This window comes from Phycodurus eques, chromosome 18 (assembly GCF_024500275.1).
Source record: "Phycodurus eques isolate BA_2022a chromosome 18, UOR_Pequ_1.1, whole genome shotgun sequence".
NCBI classification, from domain to species: domain Eukaryota; kingdom Metazoa; phylum Chordata; class Actinopteri; order Syngnathiformes; family Syngnathidae; genus Phycodurus; species Phycodurus eques.
In genome coordinates this window covers 14,316,883-14,335,457 of record NC_084542.1, presented here as the reverse complement: position 1 = coordinate 14,335,457, position 18,575 = coordinate 14,316,883, and the positions used below count along the sequence as shown (strand labels likewise).

General features: G+C 42.8%; 1 protein-coding gene across 1 annotated transcript in view; it reads left to right on the top strand.

Annotated features, from left to right (window-relative positions):
• The window catches only part of LOC133416767 (kelch-like protein 29), a 163,645-nt gene extending 145,567 nt beyond the window's left edge, over positions 1 to 18,078 (top strand). The window contains exons 11-15 of the mRNA XM_061703933.1: positions 357 to 539; positions 1,530 to 1,710; positions 12,936 to 13,129; positions 16,054 to 16,198; positions 17,292 to 18,078. Coding sequence (XP_061559917.1) covers positions 357 to 539; positions 1,530 to 1,710; positions 12,936 to 13,129; positions 16,054 to 16,198; positions 17,292 to 17,475 — 887 coding nt within the window. The 3' untranslated portion in view covers positions 17,476 to 18,078. The remainder of the gene's footprint in view (positions 1 to 356; positions 540 to 1,529; positions 1,711 to 12,935; positions 13,130 to 16,053; positions 16,199 to 17,291) is intronic.
• The last annotated feature ends 497 nt before the right edge of the window (positions 18,079 to 18,575 follow it).

Genomic DNA, 18,575 nt, shown 5'->3' with positions numbered 1-18,575 from the left:
TGCTGCTCGCAAACACACCACTCACTCGTGTCCGGCGGCCGCCTTGTCGCCCGACTGGGAGTCGCTTAGTGGCAGCCTGCCAGCCTGTTTGTGTGTTCGAGATCACTGGTGTCTTTATCCCGCCCTCTGTGTGTGCGCGTGCTTCCAGTCGCAGCTTTAATAACATACTGTACGATCCGCTGTATATCATGCACCATTACGACTGTTCCCTCAGCTAAACTTGGAAAGTCTCTTTTTGTGAACAGTTGTCTTAGCGGCATATCATGCCCTGTGGTGACGTTAGTGTTTTACCCCGAAGGAGTCTTCCTCCCATCTGTTCACCTTCATCACGCTCCTCCTCATGCTCCTCCTCGCAGGCGTGGCGGAGGTGATCGTCCTGGTGGGGGGGCGCCAGACCATCGGGATGAACCAGCGCTCCCTGACGGCGGTCACCTGCTTCAACCCGCAGAACAGCAAGTGGTACCCGCTTGCCAGCCTGCCCTTCTACGACCGCGAGTTCTTCAGCGTCATCTCGGCTGGCGACAACATTTACCTGTCGGGTGAGCCAAAGCATGTCGTGCACTGTGGTGACTATGTTGTGCCTTCTTTATCCTGAGGTCAACTAAAAGAAGATATTTTTGTTTTAGAGGCATAGTAGCATGTCATGCACCATCCTGACTATTCTACCCTACAGCAAGTGTCGCTTGTCGAAGTTTATCCTGGGAATTGTTGTGTCATCTTCATCCTTTTCTGAGCTCAGCTGCCTTTTTTACTTTGGCGGTATCGGAGCTTTTTGTGTAGCATATCATGCACTGTCGTGACTTATCCAGATCTGCCCCAAAATAGTAAGTCACAAAGATTGGTCAAGGTCAAAACGAACCATCCTGTGTGACTTTTGCGAACTGTTTAAAGAGTGTGAACAGGGCGACGCGCCTCGCTCGTCCTCCGTGACGCGTAGAAGCTCTTTTTCCCCTTTTCCGCTGTGATGGCATTTTTCTTCCGCCACGCTCCATTTGCGCCCCCTTTTCAGCGGGGCGGCCACGCACTCACCTTGACGCCGCGACAGCATTGTCTACCCGGCCGCTCTGTCTCACTCACACGCTCGCTTTTCATATAAATGGAAATGTGTGTTTGGCAGCGGGAACAAGCGGCGCCCTCCGTGTCCGCCGGGAGTCCCACAAGCCGGTGGGGAAATCAAGAGTTTTTATACCACGTTAGCCAATCGGCTCCTGCTGCTGGACTTCCTGGCCGGGCTTCTCCCCTTAACCGACGTCATCGTAATTAACATCTGATTTATATTACGAGTGCCCCAACGTCGCTTGATAAATTTTTTTGCTTTGCGTTGTGAGTCGAAATGTGAGTTGCGAGCAAGCTTCAGCTACACCGCCGCACAAGTAGAGTGAAAAAAAATGTGTAAGGTGGTGGGAGATGTGGGGGGTGGTTGTGCATTTAGCGACATTTTTATTTTTAAAAAACGAGTGAATTAGGATCACGAAACGAATGGAACTGGTAAGCAAAGGTGTGAAAGTGTATTTTTCTTTTTATTGCAGGCGGCACAGAGTCGGGGGTGATGCTGTCTGACGTGTGGTGCTACATGTCCCTGCTGGACAACTGGAACCTGGTGTCCCGCATGACGGTGGCCCGCTGCAGACACAACAGCCTTGTCTACGACGGGAAACTCTACGCCATCGGAGGCCTCGGCGTCTCCGGGAATCTGGACCACGTGGAGAGGTGAGCCCAGGATGCCAGTAGCTTGGCTAGCTCAACGGGAACTATGATGGAAGCAGCATATCGTGCCCTGTTGTGACTATTCTACTGTTGCTTGTCCCTTAAATGGGGTCCAGTATAGACACTCGTGAATGTGTCATATGGCTTTTCTGTCCCTCTTCCTTAGCTCAGCTACCTTTTGTGTTTGGCGCCACAACAACATGTCATGCACTGTCAGGACCATTCCAGAAACAAATGTCGCTTCTCGCTCGTCATGACTATTCCAGCCTTGAGAAAGATTTGTAAACATTCCCCATTGTGGCGTCATCGCAGTATGTCATGGACTTTAGTGACTATTCCAGTCGAGAGAAATAGTCGCTACCATTCCCTGTTTTTGGTGACATGGCAACATTTCATGCACTGCCATGACAATCGCAGCCTCTGTCACTTGTCTCCTGAGCAGATGAATGCGTACTCGATCCCATTAACTAAGCTAGTCCTGTAGAATAACCCTCGATGGAGTGCAGGACTCCACCAAGGCTGAGGCCTTTCAGTGGTGTTTCATCACAGACATAAAGCAGTTAGTTTTTAAGACCGTTAAGTTCACATTCAAAGGCATCTATGAACGCAACCCAGCGACCTCACCTCAGACGGCAAAGTCATGTTTAGGACGCTAATGCACACTGGTCAGTTTGAGCCAAACCATTTGTGACACGGGGTTAGGACTGTAGCGAGCATTCAAAAGAGTCCGGGTCACTGTGGTTGTTTTTTGTGCTAATGGTAAAATCCAAAGATTTCATCTTCTTTCATCTCCTCCCCCTCGAGTCGTGGTTGAATGAGCCGGCTAATGTGCGCTGCGTGCAGCTAGCGACGTGTCACTGCGACAAGGAGGAAGAAGAAGAAGAGTAAGCGGGGAAGACGAGCAATCTTTTGCCATTCTTGTTGCTGTGTGCGGCGTCTGTGAGGCGAGACTAATGTCAGCCGCTTCATGCATAATTTACTATCAAAGTTTTATGGAGATTTGATTTGTACCCACACGCTTGTTTTGTTTGGCAACACCACTTAGGAATGACACACAAACCATCATGTTTTTAGTTATTCGTTGTGAAACATAGCAGGGATGCTAGCTGGTAATCAGTGTCTTGCTTGATACTTTGTCCACAAAGCAAGAACTCTATTGCGTTTGGTATCTGAAGCAAGACAGTCAAACTATATGGTTGCTCCAGGTTGTGTAACGATTACCATGTTTAGATAACATACGTTTGCAGATATTTGCCAAAAACACGTGCAAAGGCTGAGAACTATGTAGTACTGAATTTTGGAGGTACAGTATAATGTTAAACTGTTTTTCACCGTTTCTGTCTTGATTTATTTGGGTGCGGAGATGATTTTTTTTTTGTTATTCATTCAGGTTGGGCAGGGTTGTGAACAACACTCTACTCTTCTCTGTGCTGTGCCAATTTTCAACCAATCTTCTTCATCTTCTCCGAAGGATAAACCTATTGATTTGCATTAATAGTCAGAAAGATGATGGCCACCGTCGCCGGGATCGAATGTCCATTAGGTCGGTAAAGAATAGTTTTCGGCGCTGTCCGGGTGAAAATTGCCAACACATTTTCCTCAAATGTTCACGAAACCGCTGAAAAACAAAAACCCTATTGATTTTTTGTTGATAGCAGAAAGACGATCAAATGTCAAATCGGTAGCTATATGATTGTTTTCGGAAGCGGACACGTCACAATTTTCGACATATTTCCTTCAAATGATCTATTTCTGTAAAACCCAAGAATCCTGTTGATTTTGATGGATGTCAGAAATTTGCCCGTCATATTTCTGTGTCACTTCTCCATTCATTCTGATGGACGATCTTAATAACGCCTGAACACGTAAGCACGGCCGGGCAGTTAAGAAGAGCGGAGCAGCAGCAACAGGAAACATTTGCAACTAGACGGGCTGCGACAGCGAGCAGCTGGTCGGCGACGTGGACTCGGGGAAACAGGTGTCGTAAATTACGCGCTGAAGCGAGCGCTCGGCGACGTTTCCGACAGATTATCAGCAAGCTATTTATTTCGTAGCACTCATAAATACAAGGCCAATCCCTTACCGGGGGTGTTCTGAGGGGCTGCAGTTTGGAACCTTTTAGTCTTTACAGTGAAAACTTGACGGTCTAAGGACAGTCACACCAGTTTTCCCGTGGAAAATATAGTAGAACCTCCGTTTTCCTGATTAGTCCATTCCAGAAAGTCAGACTAAAACCGAACCGTACAAAATCCTAAAAAATTTCAATCCAACACCCACAAATCTGAACAAAAGCTCCAACGGTAAATCCTTCCATCCATCTTCTTCACACGACATATATTAGAGGTCACAATTATACATTTGTTTGAGCACAATTGTACATTTGTCACTTCTGGGCAGTCAGAGGTAAGTTTTCAACTGAACCATAGTAAAAACGAGTGCGTTAAAGTAGATGAGGAAGATAACTTTCCGGAGGCTTTTTATTCACACCCGCTTTGATAAACAAGTTAGTTGACTCCTTCACTGCTATGTGTGTACTGGAATCCAACCATTTACTGCCGCAAAAAAAAAAAAAAACGTTCTTGTAAACCACTGTAATGGTGAACTGATCCCTCAAGATGGCAGCGTTGCATCGCTTTGGGTTTGAGATCAGCATAGCTTTTGAGTAGAAGATTAAGATTAGGCAGCGAATCTCGGCTTGCCACGTCGACGATGAGGGAGAGAAATGCCAGCACGTTGGAAGTTGGACAACTCGAGCAGAGTATGTATATGCATGGGATAGACAGTATGTGTCGATCATGAGGAAAGATGACGAAGTTCATGGAGTGAATGACGAACGTCATGTCGTTCAAGTCAAGCCGTGCGTGTCTCATAGTTTTATAACTGCAGATAAATGATTAGTTTGCCATCAAAAGACCTTTCTCAGTCTTGTTTTATTGTTTGATTTGAAGTGTCACAAAAGCAACAAATATACATTTGAGTCAACGTCACTCTTCTGCTAGAGATATTTCGTTTAACAAAATTTTTGTTTTCTCCACCTTTTTTGTCAGAATCCAGTGTTTTTAGTAAAAAACAAACGTGCTGTTAATTAGTTTTTTTTCTGGTGAAAGAGGAGAGGCTACTCTTTCTTTTTGCTAGGTTGGGTGCATTCTATGGGGTCAGTTCAAAATGCTTTAAAACGGCTGCTAATATGGGGAACACGGCTTTGAAAACGTCTGGCAGTGAATGATTTAAGTGCCGATTCTCCGCCGCCGGAACGTTCGTCCGCGGCGACCCCCCGCAACGGAAGAGAGGGAAGTCTTAGCGTGTGTCTCGTTTGCGACTGGAAAGCGAAAAACATTCCGGAATCATTACTCAGCGGCTAGAAATGGCTGCCGATGTTTGATATGAGGATGGCGGCTCGGGGGCGCCGCGACAGATGCAAATTGATTTGCCGCGTCGCTCGTCGCCTGATGGATGCGCACGGACTCAACCGATCGTTTTGTGTGCTGTCCTTGTTGCCAAAGTGTACGTATGAACGTGCAGAGCTGAACACATTTATTCGACGAGCTGTCGACGAGACGGCATCGTCTTGCATCGTGCAGTGCTTGAAAAAGTAGTCTTTCGATTTAGTTATAGTGAGATTATCGCATTTAAAATATCATTTGGGTTAAAGAGCTTTTACATACTGCTGTATTCTACTTACTTATTATCTACTACAGGAGCATAAATCATGATTTCCATAATAGTACCCATGTTGTTAATTAAGAGCAGCGGCAGCTGGAGATGAAACAGTTTATTGATACGAAAGCAATAAAATGTCGCCTTCTTCTACAGTTTGCATTTTTTTCTCCTTTTTTTGGGGGGGGGGGGTGGAAAGATGAAAAACCAACTACAATAAAAACATATTTTTCATCTCATACAGTTCAAGTTGTGTTTCTCTGTTGGAGAAGCCAAACTAAAATTTACTCTCAGAGACACTAAATACTGTTGTACAGGCGTAACATTTTAAATCCTAGCCGTTTAGCTTTACCAATAAACTGTGATATCATTTCAGTTTTTCACTATCAGTTTCAATTTCAGATGTTACTACTGTTGTTAATGCCGTATTTAGCACCTCTGAGAGTCGTCTTTGTTTTCCGGCTTCTCGCACAGCAGCAAATAAACAGAGAAGAAAGTAGAACAACTCAAACTGTGCAGAAATACAGTAGGACAAGTCCGACAGCCAGGAAGAGCAGACACACGTTACAGTGCTACAAATTACAGGTTTATCAGCAAACTAAGTTTTGTTTCAAGCCAGGACACAACCATTAAGGTTGGCGATAAACTGCAAGAACATTTCAGACGGTTAGTGTAACTGATTTACATTCAGGTCGGGAGGCAGCCATTAGTAGACAGCATTCCAATTTTCAGCTTGGACTCCCCTCATTAGCAACATATTTAGCAATTCTGAGAATAATTCTTGTTTTTTCTGGCTTTATGGTTTATTTATAGCAAGGTACCGCAATAAAATTGCAGGAAGCTTGTCTTACCTTTTCAATTAAAATGTGTTTTTCCGTTGCATTTCGGATTTTCCACTGTCGTCGCTACCGTATTTAGCGTTTCTGAAAGAAGTCGTTGGGCTTCAGCTTCCCGGACAAACAAACACAAGAAGAAGAAGGTCCGAACCACAGTAGAAGAAGAAAACAGTGCTACCAAACATGGCAGAACCCTCGTCCCCCTGATCACCATCCAAAAGTTTGCAGACTGTTGTCATTTGAAATCTATTTTATGGGGACTCGCATGCATGAAAATTCATTTTGGTTGCTGCTCTTTTCGATTTCCAAGATCCCAAAAAATGACACGGTGTTGCTGAAATCACGTTTTTTGAATATTGTTGTATTGTACAGTACGCAGGTATGGCCATGTGTACAGCCCTCGCTCGTCTCGCCGCCTCATTTGCAGTCTTCTCTGCCACCTGCGCTGCCGTCCCTCTTTCATGCGTGTCACCGTGAAATTCCAGCCCACGGTCGCAATTTTGTCTTCAATCACAGGCATCGCAAAGCGGCCGGGATGCGGCCATTCTTCCGCGCAAATCAACACTCATGACGATGGAGCCCAACAGTTCCCCTTGCTAATGACTGACACGTTTTTTGTTTTTTTTTAAGGGGACGTGAGTCGCGCCGTTGTGGGGGAAGCTTTTTACTCGCAATCTGAGCCCCGTCCTCTTCCCGGCATGTTGATCCTTTGGCAAAGCAATATGATTGCACAATATTGAATAATTCATGCCTGTCTAATGATGTGCCAATCACGCCATCGCGCTTTTGTTTTATTTATTGCACGCTGCGCACAGGTTTGCGCGTCCTTCAAGCGCCATTGACCCTTAATATTTCATAAGGAACTGTTAGCAATGCGACGCCCAATGTAGCAGTCGCTCAGCGGAGATGTTGGGCTAACAAAACGAGCAGATCCTCTGATTTTTGTGTACTTTTTAAACTAACCTGACTCGGCGGATTACATTAGTTGTGCCTCGTGAGATTTTGCTTAACGTTATGTCCCGTTGTGAGCGTAACGACTCATTTGTTCATCATGGTAAAAAATATGCCAGGGTAAATTCCGATCCGGCTTGTTTTTCGACCGATACAATGATGGCTACATTGGTTACGTAAAAGTAACACAAAGTCATAGCAGTGAGACATCATCAAAGCCTAGTGGCTTATGGGTTCATCTCGGTACAGTTCAATACGGTAAATGCAGATTTAGCTTGTGCGTCCAAAGCGTTACGGCTCATTGGAACAGCCACAGCTACTTTGGCAACTCAAAAGTAGCGGTACTGTTCGATACAGTAAATCCCGATCTGGCTTCTTTCCACTGAAACAGCGATAGTTACGTGCATTTGTCTGTCGTCATCTGTGGTATTTTCTTTCTTTAATGACACATTTTAGTCCTTTTTTGTTTGGACAGTGGTCTGGCTCCACCACCCCTTTTGGTTCCTTACCTCAACTGAATGTTCGGATCGGTTCTTTTCATCTTTACAAAAGTTGTCATTTAAAACGAGAGCACATCCAGTCTTGTGGAATACTTTACGCTTTGCAGACCTGGCCGACTGTTCCTTTGGCCGGACCAACTAGGGTCACCGACGCTCAACGAGTGCCCGACGAGGACAAAGGGCCGACCTTCGGCTTGGTGTGTCCCGGGCCTTTAATGCGGACTCTTTCCAATTTCAGGTTTGCGGGATACCAATAAAAGTTAGCAGTTGCTGGCTCCAGTCTACTTTAGGCTTCCACTTGACAAATGTTCCAGATCAGTTATTTTGGTCCTCCGTACAACCTCTGTCAAGCAAACAAGAGAGCTGCCATCATCCTGGAGTGCTTTAATGCGGACTCTTTTCATTTCAGTCAGGTTTGCAAGTTACCAGTAACGATTAGTAGTTGCGAGCTCCCCTTGTTTAGGTTTGTTCCTACCTCAACAAATGGTTCAGATTTGGTTCTTTCACAACTTTTGAAGCTCCAAATTGAAAAGGGAATGTGTCAGGATGAGCGTGTAAGCGATGCAGTAACCTCCAGAAACGCAAAGAAGCTCATAGGATCCAAAGGGGATCATGGGAAACAAAGAGGATCATGGGAAAACTCCTTCAAGAGTTATCTCTTGTTTCTCCACACTGCTAATGAATACCTGAAAGTGTTTCCACATTGGAGTTCAGGTTAGAGCCTCCAGCTGTTGTGGTTCGTGGTGGGGGGTGCCAAGGGGTGCACCACAGGGGGGGCGACCCTACAGCAGTCAGGGACAAGAGGCTCCCAAAGCCCCCTGCCGAGGCTTCCCCCCTACTGAGCTAATCCCTTGCTCTTCTGGATTAGGCCAGCTCGCAGCGGTGGCACCCGCTGGGCTGTCAAGGTTGACGCCCCCCCAGCCCGGCAACCAGCCTCCTGATGTGACACCCTTGGTCCTCGCCACCGCATGTGGTCTCTCGCGGAAGGGGATGAACACATTTGCCCCAAAATGAAGACAAATGCTGTCACATAACCTAATTTTCTCACTAATTATTTGAGTTTTTCGACAGTGCAAAACTATTCCACTCAGGAGAGTTGATGAAAAGAAATCGACGCCAACTTCCCCCCGCTAATAAATCAAACACAGATGCGGAGCCTCATTGGTGGCAGACTTTATTTAACACGGCGGGTAATGTAGCGGTGAAGAATGTGCGCAGACGTGATGTTCATTGTGATGGATCACGCCATTTTGGGACTCGGTCGACTTCTAAACCGGCAAAAAAATGAAGGCGAATGGCTGCAGACGCGCAGTAGCTATGACAATGAAAGGTTGTCGCTATAGAAAAAATAAAAACAAATTTAAAAAAATGCTTAGGCTCATTGGGCTTTGTAGCTTACCTTAGTTTAGCTTAGTTGGCTCCAGCTAAAGCTATACGGTTGTCCACATAGTCACTTGAAACCCTCAAAAATCTAACTTTGTTTGTTCCAAAGTAAGCTGTGTATTATTTGTAAACTCACGCTCTCGTGTTATTAGCTCTTTAACCCAAATGCTAACATCAGCTAAGCTCCCGGTCGGGACGTTCGTACAGACTTTTCTTTCGCTTTGCCTTTTGCTGTGCAATCTGTATGCCATGCTAAGCATCTTTATGTTTAGCTTGTGTCCCTTTGACACAACCTAAGCTAAGGACGCTAGCTAGCTACGCAGAGTAAAATAGAGAGCTAAAAGTGTTGACTTTTGCTGCACTTTGACAACTTAGCATCCTTGTTTGTTTTGCTTCCGTCGCTTTGACATCAGTTTGAAAGGCATGCGCTCTAAAATGTTGTTTTTTCTCCCCCAAAATGGACATTTTCCAGAAATGCATATACTTGTTCCTGAAATGAACATAAATTGACATTTTCCTGAAAGAGACTGTTTCCCGAGATTGACTTTTTCCCAAAATTGACCTTTACTTGAAATGGACTTTTTCCCAAACTGACTTTTGTCTGACATTTCTCCCAAAATTGACTTTCTTGAGAAATATATTTAGGTAAATGGACTTTTTCCCCCCCCAAAAAAATACTTTTCCCCAAAATTTAAATTCTCTTGAATTAAGTAAACTTTTTCAAAATCAATTATTTTCCAAAATAGATTTTCTCCCAAAAATATTTTTTTTCCTGAAATTGATTTTTTCCCCAAAATGAACTCTCCCAAAATTGACTTTTTTCCTGAATATATCATATTTCGCAGTTGTTCGGTGCATCAAAACTAAAGGAGGCGAGGGGGACCTTACCCAAATCTAGACCAGCCAATCACAGCACAACACACCACATAAAAATTGTTTCATGCTTAAATTCACTTAACTTTTTAAAAATTTTACATTGTGTGTATATTTTATAGCTTTTCGGCCTTAGCAACAGTAACCAAGGGCGTAACATTAAGTCCACGAAAGGATAGCGAGATCACGGCAACCTGGTCCGAATGAGTTAATTCCGAGCGATTATGTGTCAATCTGGGATGCCTGTTGTGTTGTGTGTGTCCCACGGGGATTACGTGAAGGTGAAACATCTTTTTGTAGGACGCCGAAATGAGCTCTAATCTGTGTGTGTGTGTGCGTGCGTGTGTCTTGGCCGACCTTGACTTCGTCCGTCTGTCCGAGCGACTCCATCAGATGGTCGCATGACCGCCAAAAAGCAGACCCCCGGCTGCTGCCTTTCGGGTGGTATCAAGAAGATGCGGTCATAGGGAACGGGCCCTGCCAATATGTCGCCTTGCAACCCCGCAAAAGGATCAATTACTACTTAATTTTGCACAGGAAAAAAAGTGAATGGGTGAATTTGTGAACGTTGAACTGCGAACGGTGTGAATGTGAGTGCGAATGGTTGTTTGTTTCTATGTGCCCTGCGATTGGCTGGCGAGCGGTTCAGGGTCTACCCCGCCTCCCGCCCGAAGATAGCCGGAATAGGCTCCGGCGCGCCCGCGACCCGAGTGAGGAGAAGCGGCTCAGAAAATGGATGGATGGATGGATGAACTGCGAACAGATGAGGGTTCACTGCCCCTTTCGGCTTCTCACACCTTTTTTTTTTTTTTTTGGTCTTTTCTGTGACTGTTCGATTTAGTTTTTCAAGATGTTTCCAGTAAATCGTCCCTGTCAGCCCGTCGAGCTCGTCTGCGGGGGTAAACAAAGCCAAGTGGCTACTCAATGGGTGGTATTACTGTTACTTTACCCACAATGCACTGGCCCTGCTGTCAAGCACTGGGCCGCTAATGAATTTCACATGCTCATCCGTTGGGCCATTTTCACAAAGTGCCCCCTATCAGAGATGACAGACACAAACACAAACGCCAGCAGCTTGTTTGCACGTCAATCATCTGGATTCTTCTTTAAAAAACAAAAAAAAACCTCACCTGTTCACTGTTTTGCGCTTGCCCTAAAATGCCACAAACTGGCGCCAAAGCCCGGTCTAATAGAAAAGGAGTGCTAACTAGAAAATTAAGCGATGGAGTTGGAATTATCTGACAAATAAAACTATGAGTTGTTCGCCAGAATGCTACCATCAGCTAAGCTAAGGGGGCTAGCTAGCGATGTGCTGTGTTTGTCGGGGAAGAGCTAAATTTAGCCTAGGAGATGGAAGAAGTTACGATAAACTGGTCACTTCCTGTGCATTTTTCTGGAAAGGTTTTATTCTGTATGTTGTTTTTAATTATTTGTTTTAAGTGAATAAAAATAAAATCATTAGAGATAGTATAAAATACTGTGAATAAAACCAAATATATATATACACTGTTCAATTGTTTACCACATAATTTGTATTTTTATGATTTCATCATTGCAATATAATATTACTTTTTATATCTGCTAAGTGCAAAAAAATTTTTTAATTAAATAAAAAAAGCACCTAGAGCCGAGACTGGAGTTTGCCCCTTTGGACCGTCGACTGGAGAAGCACCACTGCACACACAGGAGGTCTACATTAGGAGCGGTGTATTTTTTGCTCCAAGATGGCGGCTGGCGCGAGGGCTTAATGGCGTGTGTCGGTCGACATATGTTTGCGTTGTGCAATTGCTTTAATTGCAGTCATTGTGCGCATTGCTCACTCTTTTTCTTCCTCCCTGGTGGTGCCCGCATTCGGCTAATTACGCCTGTCAGCCCTGCAGCCAAAAGTCACGAAGCCTACTGTACCCTGTGTTTGTGTGTGTGTGTGTGTGTGTGTGTGATACATTAGTGCTATGTTTATGTAGGGCATAGCCCGTTTAGAAGCAACAAGGTTAGACCTTAAAGGAGACCCATATAGAGAGACATATATATATATGTATATATATATATATATATATATATATATATATATATATATATATATATATATATATATATTACAATTCAAAAGTTGTCAGGAGTCTTAATAACGTCTCTAGTAAGTTTTGGTCAAAATACACCAAGGATCAAGAATTACTGTGTTCCCAGTGTATTTGCAATTTGCTCCTCTCAAATGCATTTGTGGATTTGTCTTTTGTTTTTTCAGAACATTCTTCATTATATGCTGAAATGTCACCTATTTGCTGTTTAGTACTCAGAACAAAGCCCTATCTAATATAAAAGTAGTGCTTTGGCGCCATCTTGTGACATCTATAGGCAATTACAGCGGTGCCTTGACCAGACTCAGTTGTTCAAGATGCGAGCCGTCCTTTGTCCGATGTTGTTGTTGTTGTTGTTTGTTTAATTTTTTTGTTTGTTTTGTGTTTGCTTTGACTTGCGAGCAAAACTTTGTTTGGTGGCAGTCAACTCAAATCATTTCACAATAAGCAGCAAATTGGTGAACCATTTTTCAAAAAAGCGGCTTCAGGCTGTTTAATGCAACTCCCAGTTGAGGTTTATTGTCAAAATAAACATAAACCCCAGATTTGCCTGTACATTTGTCTTATACTGCTCTCTGATGGCCAACGCGCGCACACCAGAAGGAGGAGTACAATGTCCATTGAATCGAGGCAAAAATGTGGCAAAAACTGTTTAATTTCTTTGTATTGTATTAAATCATGTCCTTACTGCAAGTTTATATTAAGTACAATATTAGAGAGTGCTATTTTTCTTCTTAAAAATCACATTAAACTTTTTTTTCTTTTTTGCAGAGGCTGGTACGGATTAATGATTCCCATTCATTTCAATTGGGAAAGATGATTTGTAATACAAGTGTTATTTGTTTTGTGTTCTTTGTCTGAGGCCGAATCCGATCAAACAAACGTAAACGATGCCGAGCTAGTATTTATCCAATCAAACGCCTCGCGCTAACTCGTTGCGTTCCCTTCAGGTACGACACCATCACCAACCAATGGGAGACGATCTCTCCGCTGCCCAAGCCCGTGCACTCGGCGGCGGCCACGGTGTGCGGCGGCAAAGTGTACGTGTTCGGCGGCGTCAACGAAGCGGGACGCTCGGCCGGCGTGTTGCAGTCCTACGTGCCGCAGAGCGACGCCTGGAGCTTCATCGAGTCGCCCATGATCGGTAAGTCGGGTGCAGTGCGCTCTTCCGCTTTTGTTTGAATAGTTTTTATTTTACAGTGGGCCCACCCTTTAAATGTCATTTTATTCTATTATTTGTTTGTGTTTTTTGTACAGTGGACCTTTCTTTTTTTTTTTTTTTTAAATTTCATTTTATTTTATTCTGTGGACTTTTCCAACTTGAATGTCAAGTAAAATTTCGTCACGAACCCACAAAAAAAAATCCCAAACCTGAACAAAGACAGGACTTTTTATTTTTTTATTATTATGACGTTAGATTGCACCGTTTATAGTTTTTTATGAAGATTATATAGCAACATACCACTGTGTATTAGCCAGGGAGTTGACCCGTAAAACTTAAACATATTGGTGGACTTCAAGCTACGATTAAAAGTAATGTTTGGTCCAAAAGTTGGAAAAAAAATTTTTTTTTCTTTTTTATATGGAAATGGTCAAATAAAAAATGAATTGTAATACATTTATATTTAAAATAAGATTTACTGAAAACGTTGTTTTGTCACAAAAATATCTTACTGCAGATTCTTGTAAAAATGCCGAAGAAAATATAACATGAAAGAACAATGACGACAATATAAACAAACCAAAAAATAAGGTAATCGCCAAAATCGCTAATCTGCAAAATGTTCTCTGCACATGTTTTTATGTTTTACTTGGAACTACCAACAATGTTAAAATAATGTTTGAAAAAGCATTTTTTTTAAACTTTTAAAATGGTGAAAGTCACTTGATTTGGTTTGTTACACATTTTTCTGCTAAATAAAAAGTTGTCATCGGAACAAGTGGGAAAAAGTTTTCTTTAAATTAACTTGTAATTTTGACTTGGAATCAAGGGTCTGCTGAACGTTTTTCGTATTTAACTAATGTGAATAAAAAAATATTGCTTTTTGGTTGTTATCATTCACGATAACATTTTAATAACATATTTCTGAAATAACGTGTGTGATGGCTATTACTTTATTATGCTGTGGAAAAAAAGAACCTACCAAAAAAAGGTGCAAAGTGAGATTTATTTTCAAATTCATTTTTAACGCGTCCTAATGATAATCTGCAGTTTTTTAGTTTTTGGGGGGTTTTTTTTTTTTTTAGTCGTGAGCATGGTTGCCTAGGAACAGTGTTCTCCCTCAACCAGAGGCAGACAAGTGAACACCTTGCAGACCTTTTAAGGCAAACATATTGTAACACTTCATTGTTCTTCATTGAACGTTTTTTGTTGTTGTTGGTGTTGTTACCATGGCAACGGGCAAGCCCAGATGACGATGATGAATCGGCCATTTAAAGCCCTTTTTTTGAGTGGAGATTTTGGTTGGGTTTTGAAGGGCATCCGAGGAAACGTTTGGGGGGAGAAAACACGAGCAAAAACAAAAATGCTGTCACGAAAATTGTGACAACTCCTATTGAGTTGATTTCCTTTCTGGATTCCATTTTGCCAGTTTGGTAAATTCTTATTATACATGTCAAACCCCAGGCTAGTGGCGGAAAGATTTGAATGAATGATTTCATGCACTTTCTGGTGTCGCAGTCCGACGCTAACTCATTCCAAACAAACAGCAAAAACGTAAACAAAAAAACATGTCTAACGACCATACTATGGCAGCATTTATTTACGATATTTTTACTGAAAATTTTTAAACAAATTATTTCATGCACTTTGCCTTCTAAAAGTCCAGCATCAACTCACAAGAGGGAACTAAAGAGAGCATTAAAACCATAGATCATGATTTGGAATGAGTCATGTATTTGTTCTTTACACAAATAATAAACTGAGAACAAAACATGATCAAATGTAAATACATACTAAAAAAGGTTTTAATGTGTACAGCATGTGGAGAACCACCATACCATACCATGTTAACATAATGACAATTTTACAACAATTTAGACAATATTGCTTCATATAAGTGAATGTTCCTGTTCCATAAAAAGTCCAAAATTATAAAAGTCAATGTTCTTTTATGTGTTCAAAAGTGTTACTATTAGTCAACCTTTTCAAAATCTCAGACAAACTAAAAGGTGGTACTTCAAAGGTCATATTTGGAAAAATATGTCATGTTTGAGACAAGAGCAGAATAGCACATGACCAGACCGAGCCAATCACAAGCGTCACTTTAGAAGGAAGATATGATATAAAAGGGGAAAAATAAATCTGAGCTTTTGCGGCTATTTTTCAGATGTGACTACAATTGTGATCATGGGACAAGAAGAAAAAACAAAACTGGGCTTTGATTACACATGTTCTCCCAGTAATGTGATGGATTACAGTTACCTACGTTTTGCATGTAATCTCGTTAAATGTAATTAGTTCCTCCACAACACTGACAATAGACAACAAAATTCCGAAATTACACCATGACCTTCGGTGACTTCACAAATGGTAACGAGCCACCTCAGGAAACTCTTGCAACACTGCTAGATTTGTCCACAACAGTGCAATATTTGCCACCTATTAAAAAAAAAAATAAATGTAGTAAGATTGTAGCCTAAACTATTTACTCAGGATAATTCATGATAATTACTTGTGAATGTGTGTCATAATCTCTATTCATACAAAAAGCCGTTGTTACAAGACGTCACCAACACGTCCCAGAGCCGACATAGGTGATGTTTTTGAATTGCGCTGTGATAAAGACGAAGCCACATGCTGCGCCACCGCCAGACACAAACTCTTTATCAGTGTTTTTTTTTTTACACCCATCTGAGTTTTCGGCCTCGGGCGTCGAGCGCAGAGAAATAAGCTTTCTGTGTGTCGAATTCTCGATACGCACGCACACGCAGTTTGCATCGTGCTGAGAGCTGTTCCTAATATTTGGGCAAGTGTGTGGAAAAACAAATGGATGTCATTATGACTGGAGGGAAAATGTCTCCCGTGTGTGTTTGTGTTTTAACAATGATCTGTGTGTGTGTGTCTAGATAACAAATACGCTCCAGCGGTGAGTCTGGGTGGCCTGGTGTACATCCTGGGCGGAGCCTACGCCCGAGCCACCACCATCTACGACCCAGACAAAGGCAACATCAAGGCGGGACCCAACATGAACCACTCGCGACAGTTCTGCAGGTAACACGTACGAACGTACACAAACACATCATATTCAGAAATGTCTTTAAAAAAAAAAAAGTCTTCTCCCGAAGAATCCCCAAGGTGGCGCTCGTCAAAACAAAGCAGGCTGACCAGGGATTGTAGAAATAGAAAGGCAGTATTAAAAAAAATTAAAAAAGGCCCCAGTAGTAATGGGATATTAGTCCATTTCTTGTTTAAACTCTTAATATAGCCATTGAATCACATTTCAGGGAGTGTGAATTATTTGCAGAAATTAGCTATTTGCGGTCTGGCGCGGTCCCCGCGGGGGTCGTCTGTACTATTGCGTCGCGTGCAGCGGATGAAGTCGAGCAGGTAATCATACAGGAGAGGAAGAGAGGATGATAATGTTTCATCTGAGAGAGGGACGTGAGCACTTCTCCTCCTCGTCCTCGTGTTTATCAGGCAGAACAGCGGCTCGTTTTTTTTTTTTTTTTTTTTGCTGCACGCTCTCCACTCCTGGTCAGAACCAATAGATTTAAGCTTTATGTAATAATCTTTTCCACTTCCAGCAGTGTTTATGACTTGGTGTGTGTGTGTGAGAGTGAGGACACAAAAGCCGTAATCTGCTTATAGCCCAAATTTTAATCTTCCCTGCACACAAACTCCTGTTTCTGTTTCTCATATCAAATAAGCACATTTGGGGTTTTTTTTTTGGTGAGGTTGATGGTTTTATAGCCACCCTCCCTCACTTTTCATTTCTAAGTCACATTCTTAATGTTGACGATGTACCTGAATTTTGATTTTTTTCTTCCTTTCACCTTGGACATCCAGTAATATTTTAAGATTATATAGAATTTGTTTTCCAATACAACAACGCTGCTGACTTTTCTCGCAGGGCTTCACATTCACTTCTGTTTTCATTCTGCTCAGTCTCATTGACAACCCTAACCAATACTACCATAACGTAACCTAACCGAAGCAACTGTAGCCAACCTTAACCTAAAAGAACCAAATAATATAACCAACACCAAACCTAACCTTTACCAACCCCCAGCCACCATCAGACATTTTAAAACCAGTAGTTTCCAAACTGAAATAGCCGTCATTATCCATGTGTTCTCCACCCCAGCGCCGTGATCCTGGACGGGAAGATCTACGCCACAGGGGGCATCGTGAGCAGCGAGGGTCCGGCGCTGGGCAACATGGAGACGATCGAACCCTGCACCAACACTTGGACGCTGCTACAATCGCTCCCCTGCCCGCTCTTCAGACACGGCTGTGTGGTCATCAAGAAGTACATCCAGAGCGGATGAGGCCGGGCGGACACCCACACCGACCATTGCGCAGTGCCAAAAAAAAATTTTTAAAAACGGCAACACCCCCCCATCTCCACTTTGGGGCTCGTTTCATTCCCAGTGCAGAATGTACTTCATGCGCAACCGCTCATCCACTCCGCTTGTCCGTCATCCCACCAACAGGCACAGGGACTCTCGTAAACCTTCTTAGTCGACGCCACTCATTTCTATTTAGTTTAACACGAGCGGTATCTACAGGACGGGAGGGGCAGGACTTCCAAAGAGCGGATCCATGAGGACTACCGCAGTTCGTCCTCATCCCGTTATCCGGAATATTTCATCCCAACCCCCCATGCTGAGGAAAAGAAGCACAATAATCACCCATGACTGTTATCATATTTTTTTGCGGTTTTTTTTTCTATACATGACATGTCTCATTTTAAAGCCTCCTGTACAGTATAGGAGGTGGGCTTCTGTAAATACCAGGAAGGACAAATATGTATATTTTACAATCTCAAGGCAATTGTGTATAAATGTTTTTAGGAAAAAAAGGACAAAAAAAATTGATAGGTTGAATTAAAAAAACAAAACGTGTGTAAATCTGTATCCATAACACTTATTACGGAAAGCTAATACATATACAAAAAAAATATGAATGCTTTGTCTCGTCTTTCTTGTATCTGGTATAAGTATGCTAACTAGCAATTTTCAGGCATCTTTTTGTGGTAAGTAACTAACCCCTTTCACACTGCTCATCAAACGCTGGGTTTTTTGCGCTGTCCTGTGAGGGCGAAGTCGACCACAAAAATTTGCTCTTTGCGCGTCTTTGTGGTCGCTTAACCCCTTTCAAACTGCCTAACAAAAGCGGTTATTTTCACTGTCTTGTGTTAAAGGTACTGGTACAGAATCAGCTGGTTGGTTGAAGTTGACCAGCAAATTGAACAGTTTAATACTAGAGCTCATAAGGCTTTTTGCCCCTTTCACACATCTTTTTTCGCTGTCCTGTGTGACTGCAAATTTTCCAGTTTAAGAAACCAACTAGAGATCTTCTGGCATCTTGTTAAAATTCACAAGGCCCTTTCACAGTGGCTGCTTATTTGCACCATCCTGTATGTTTA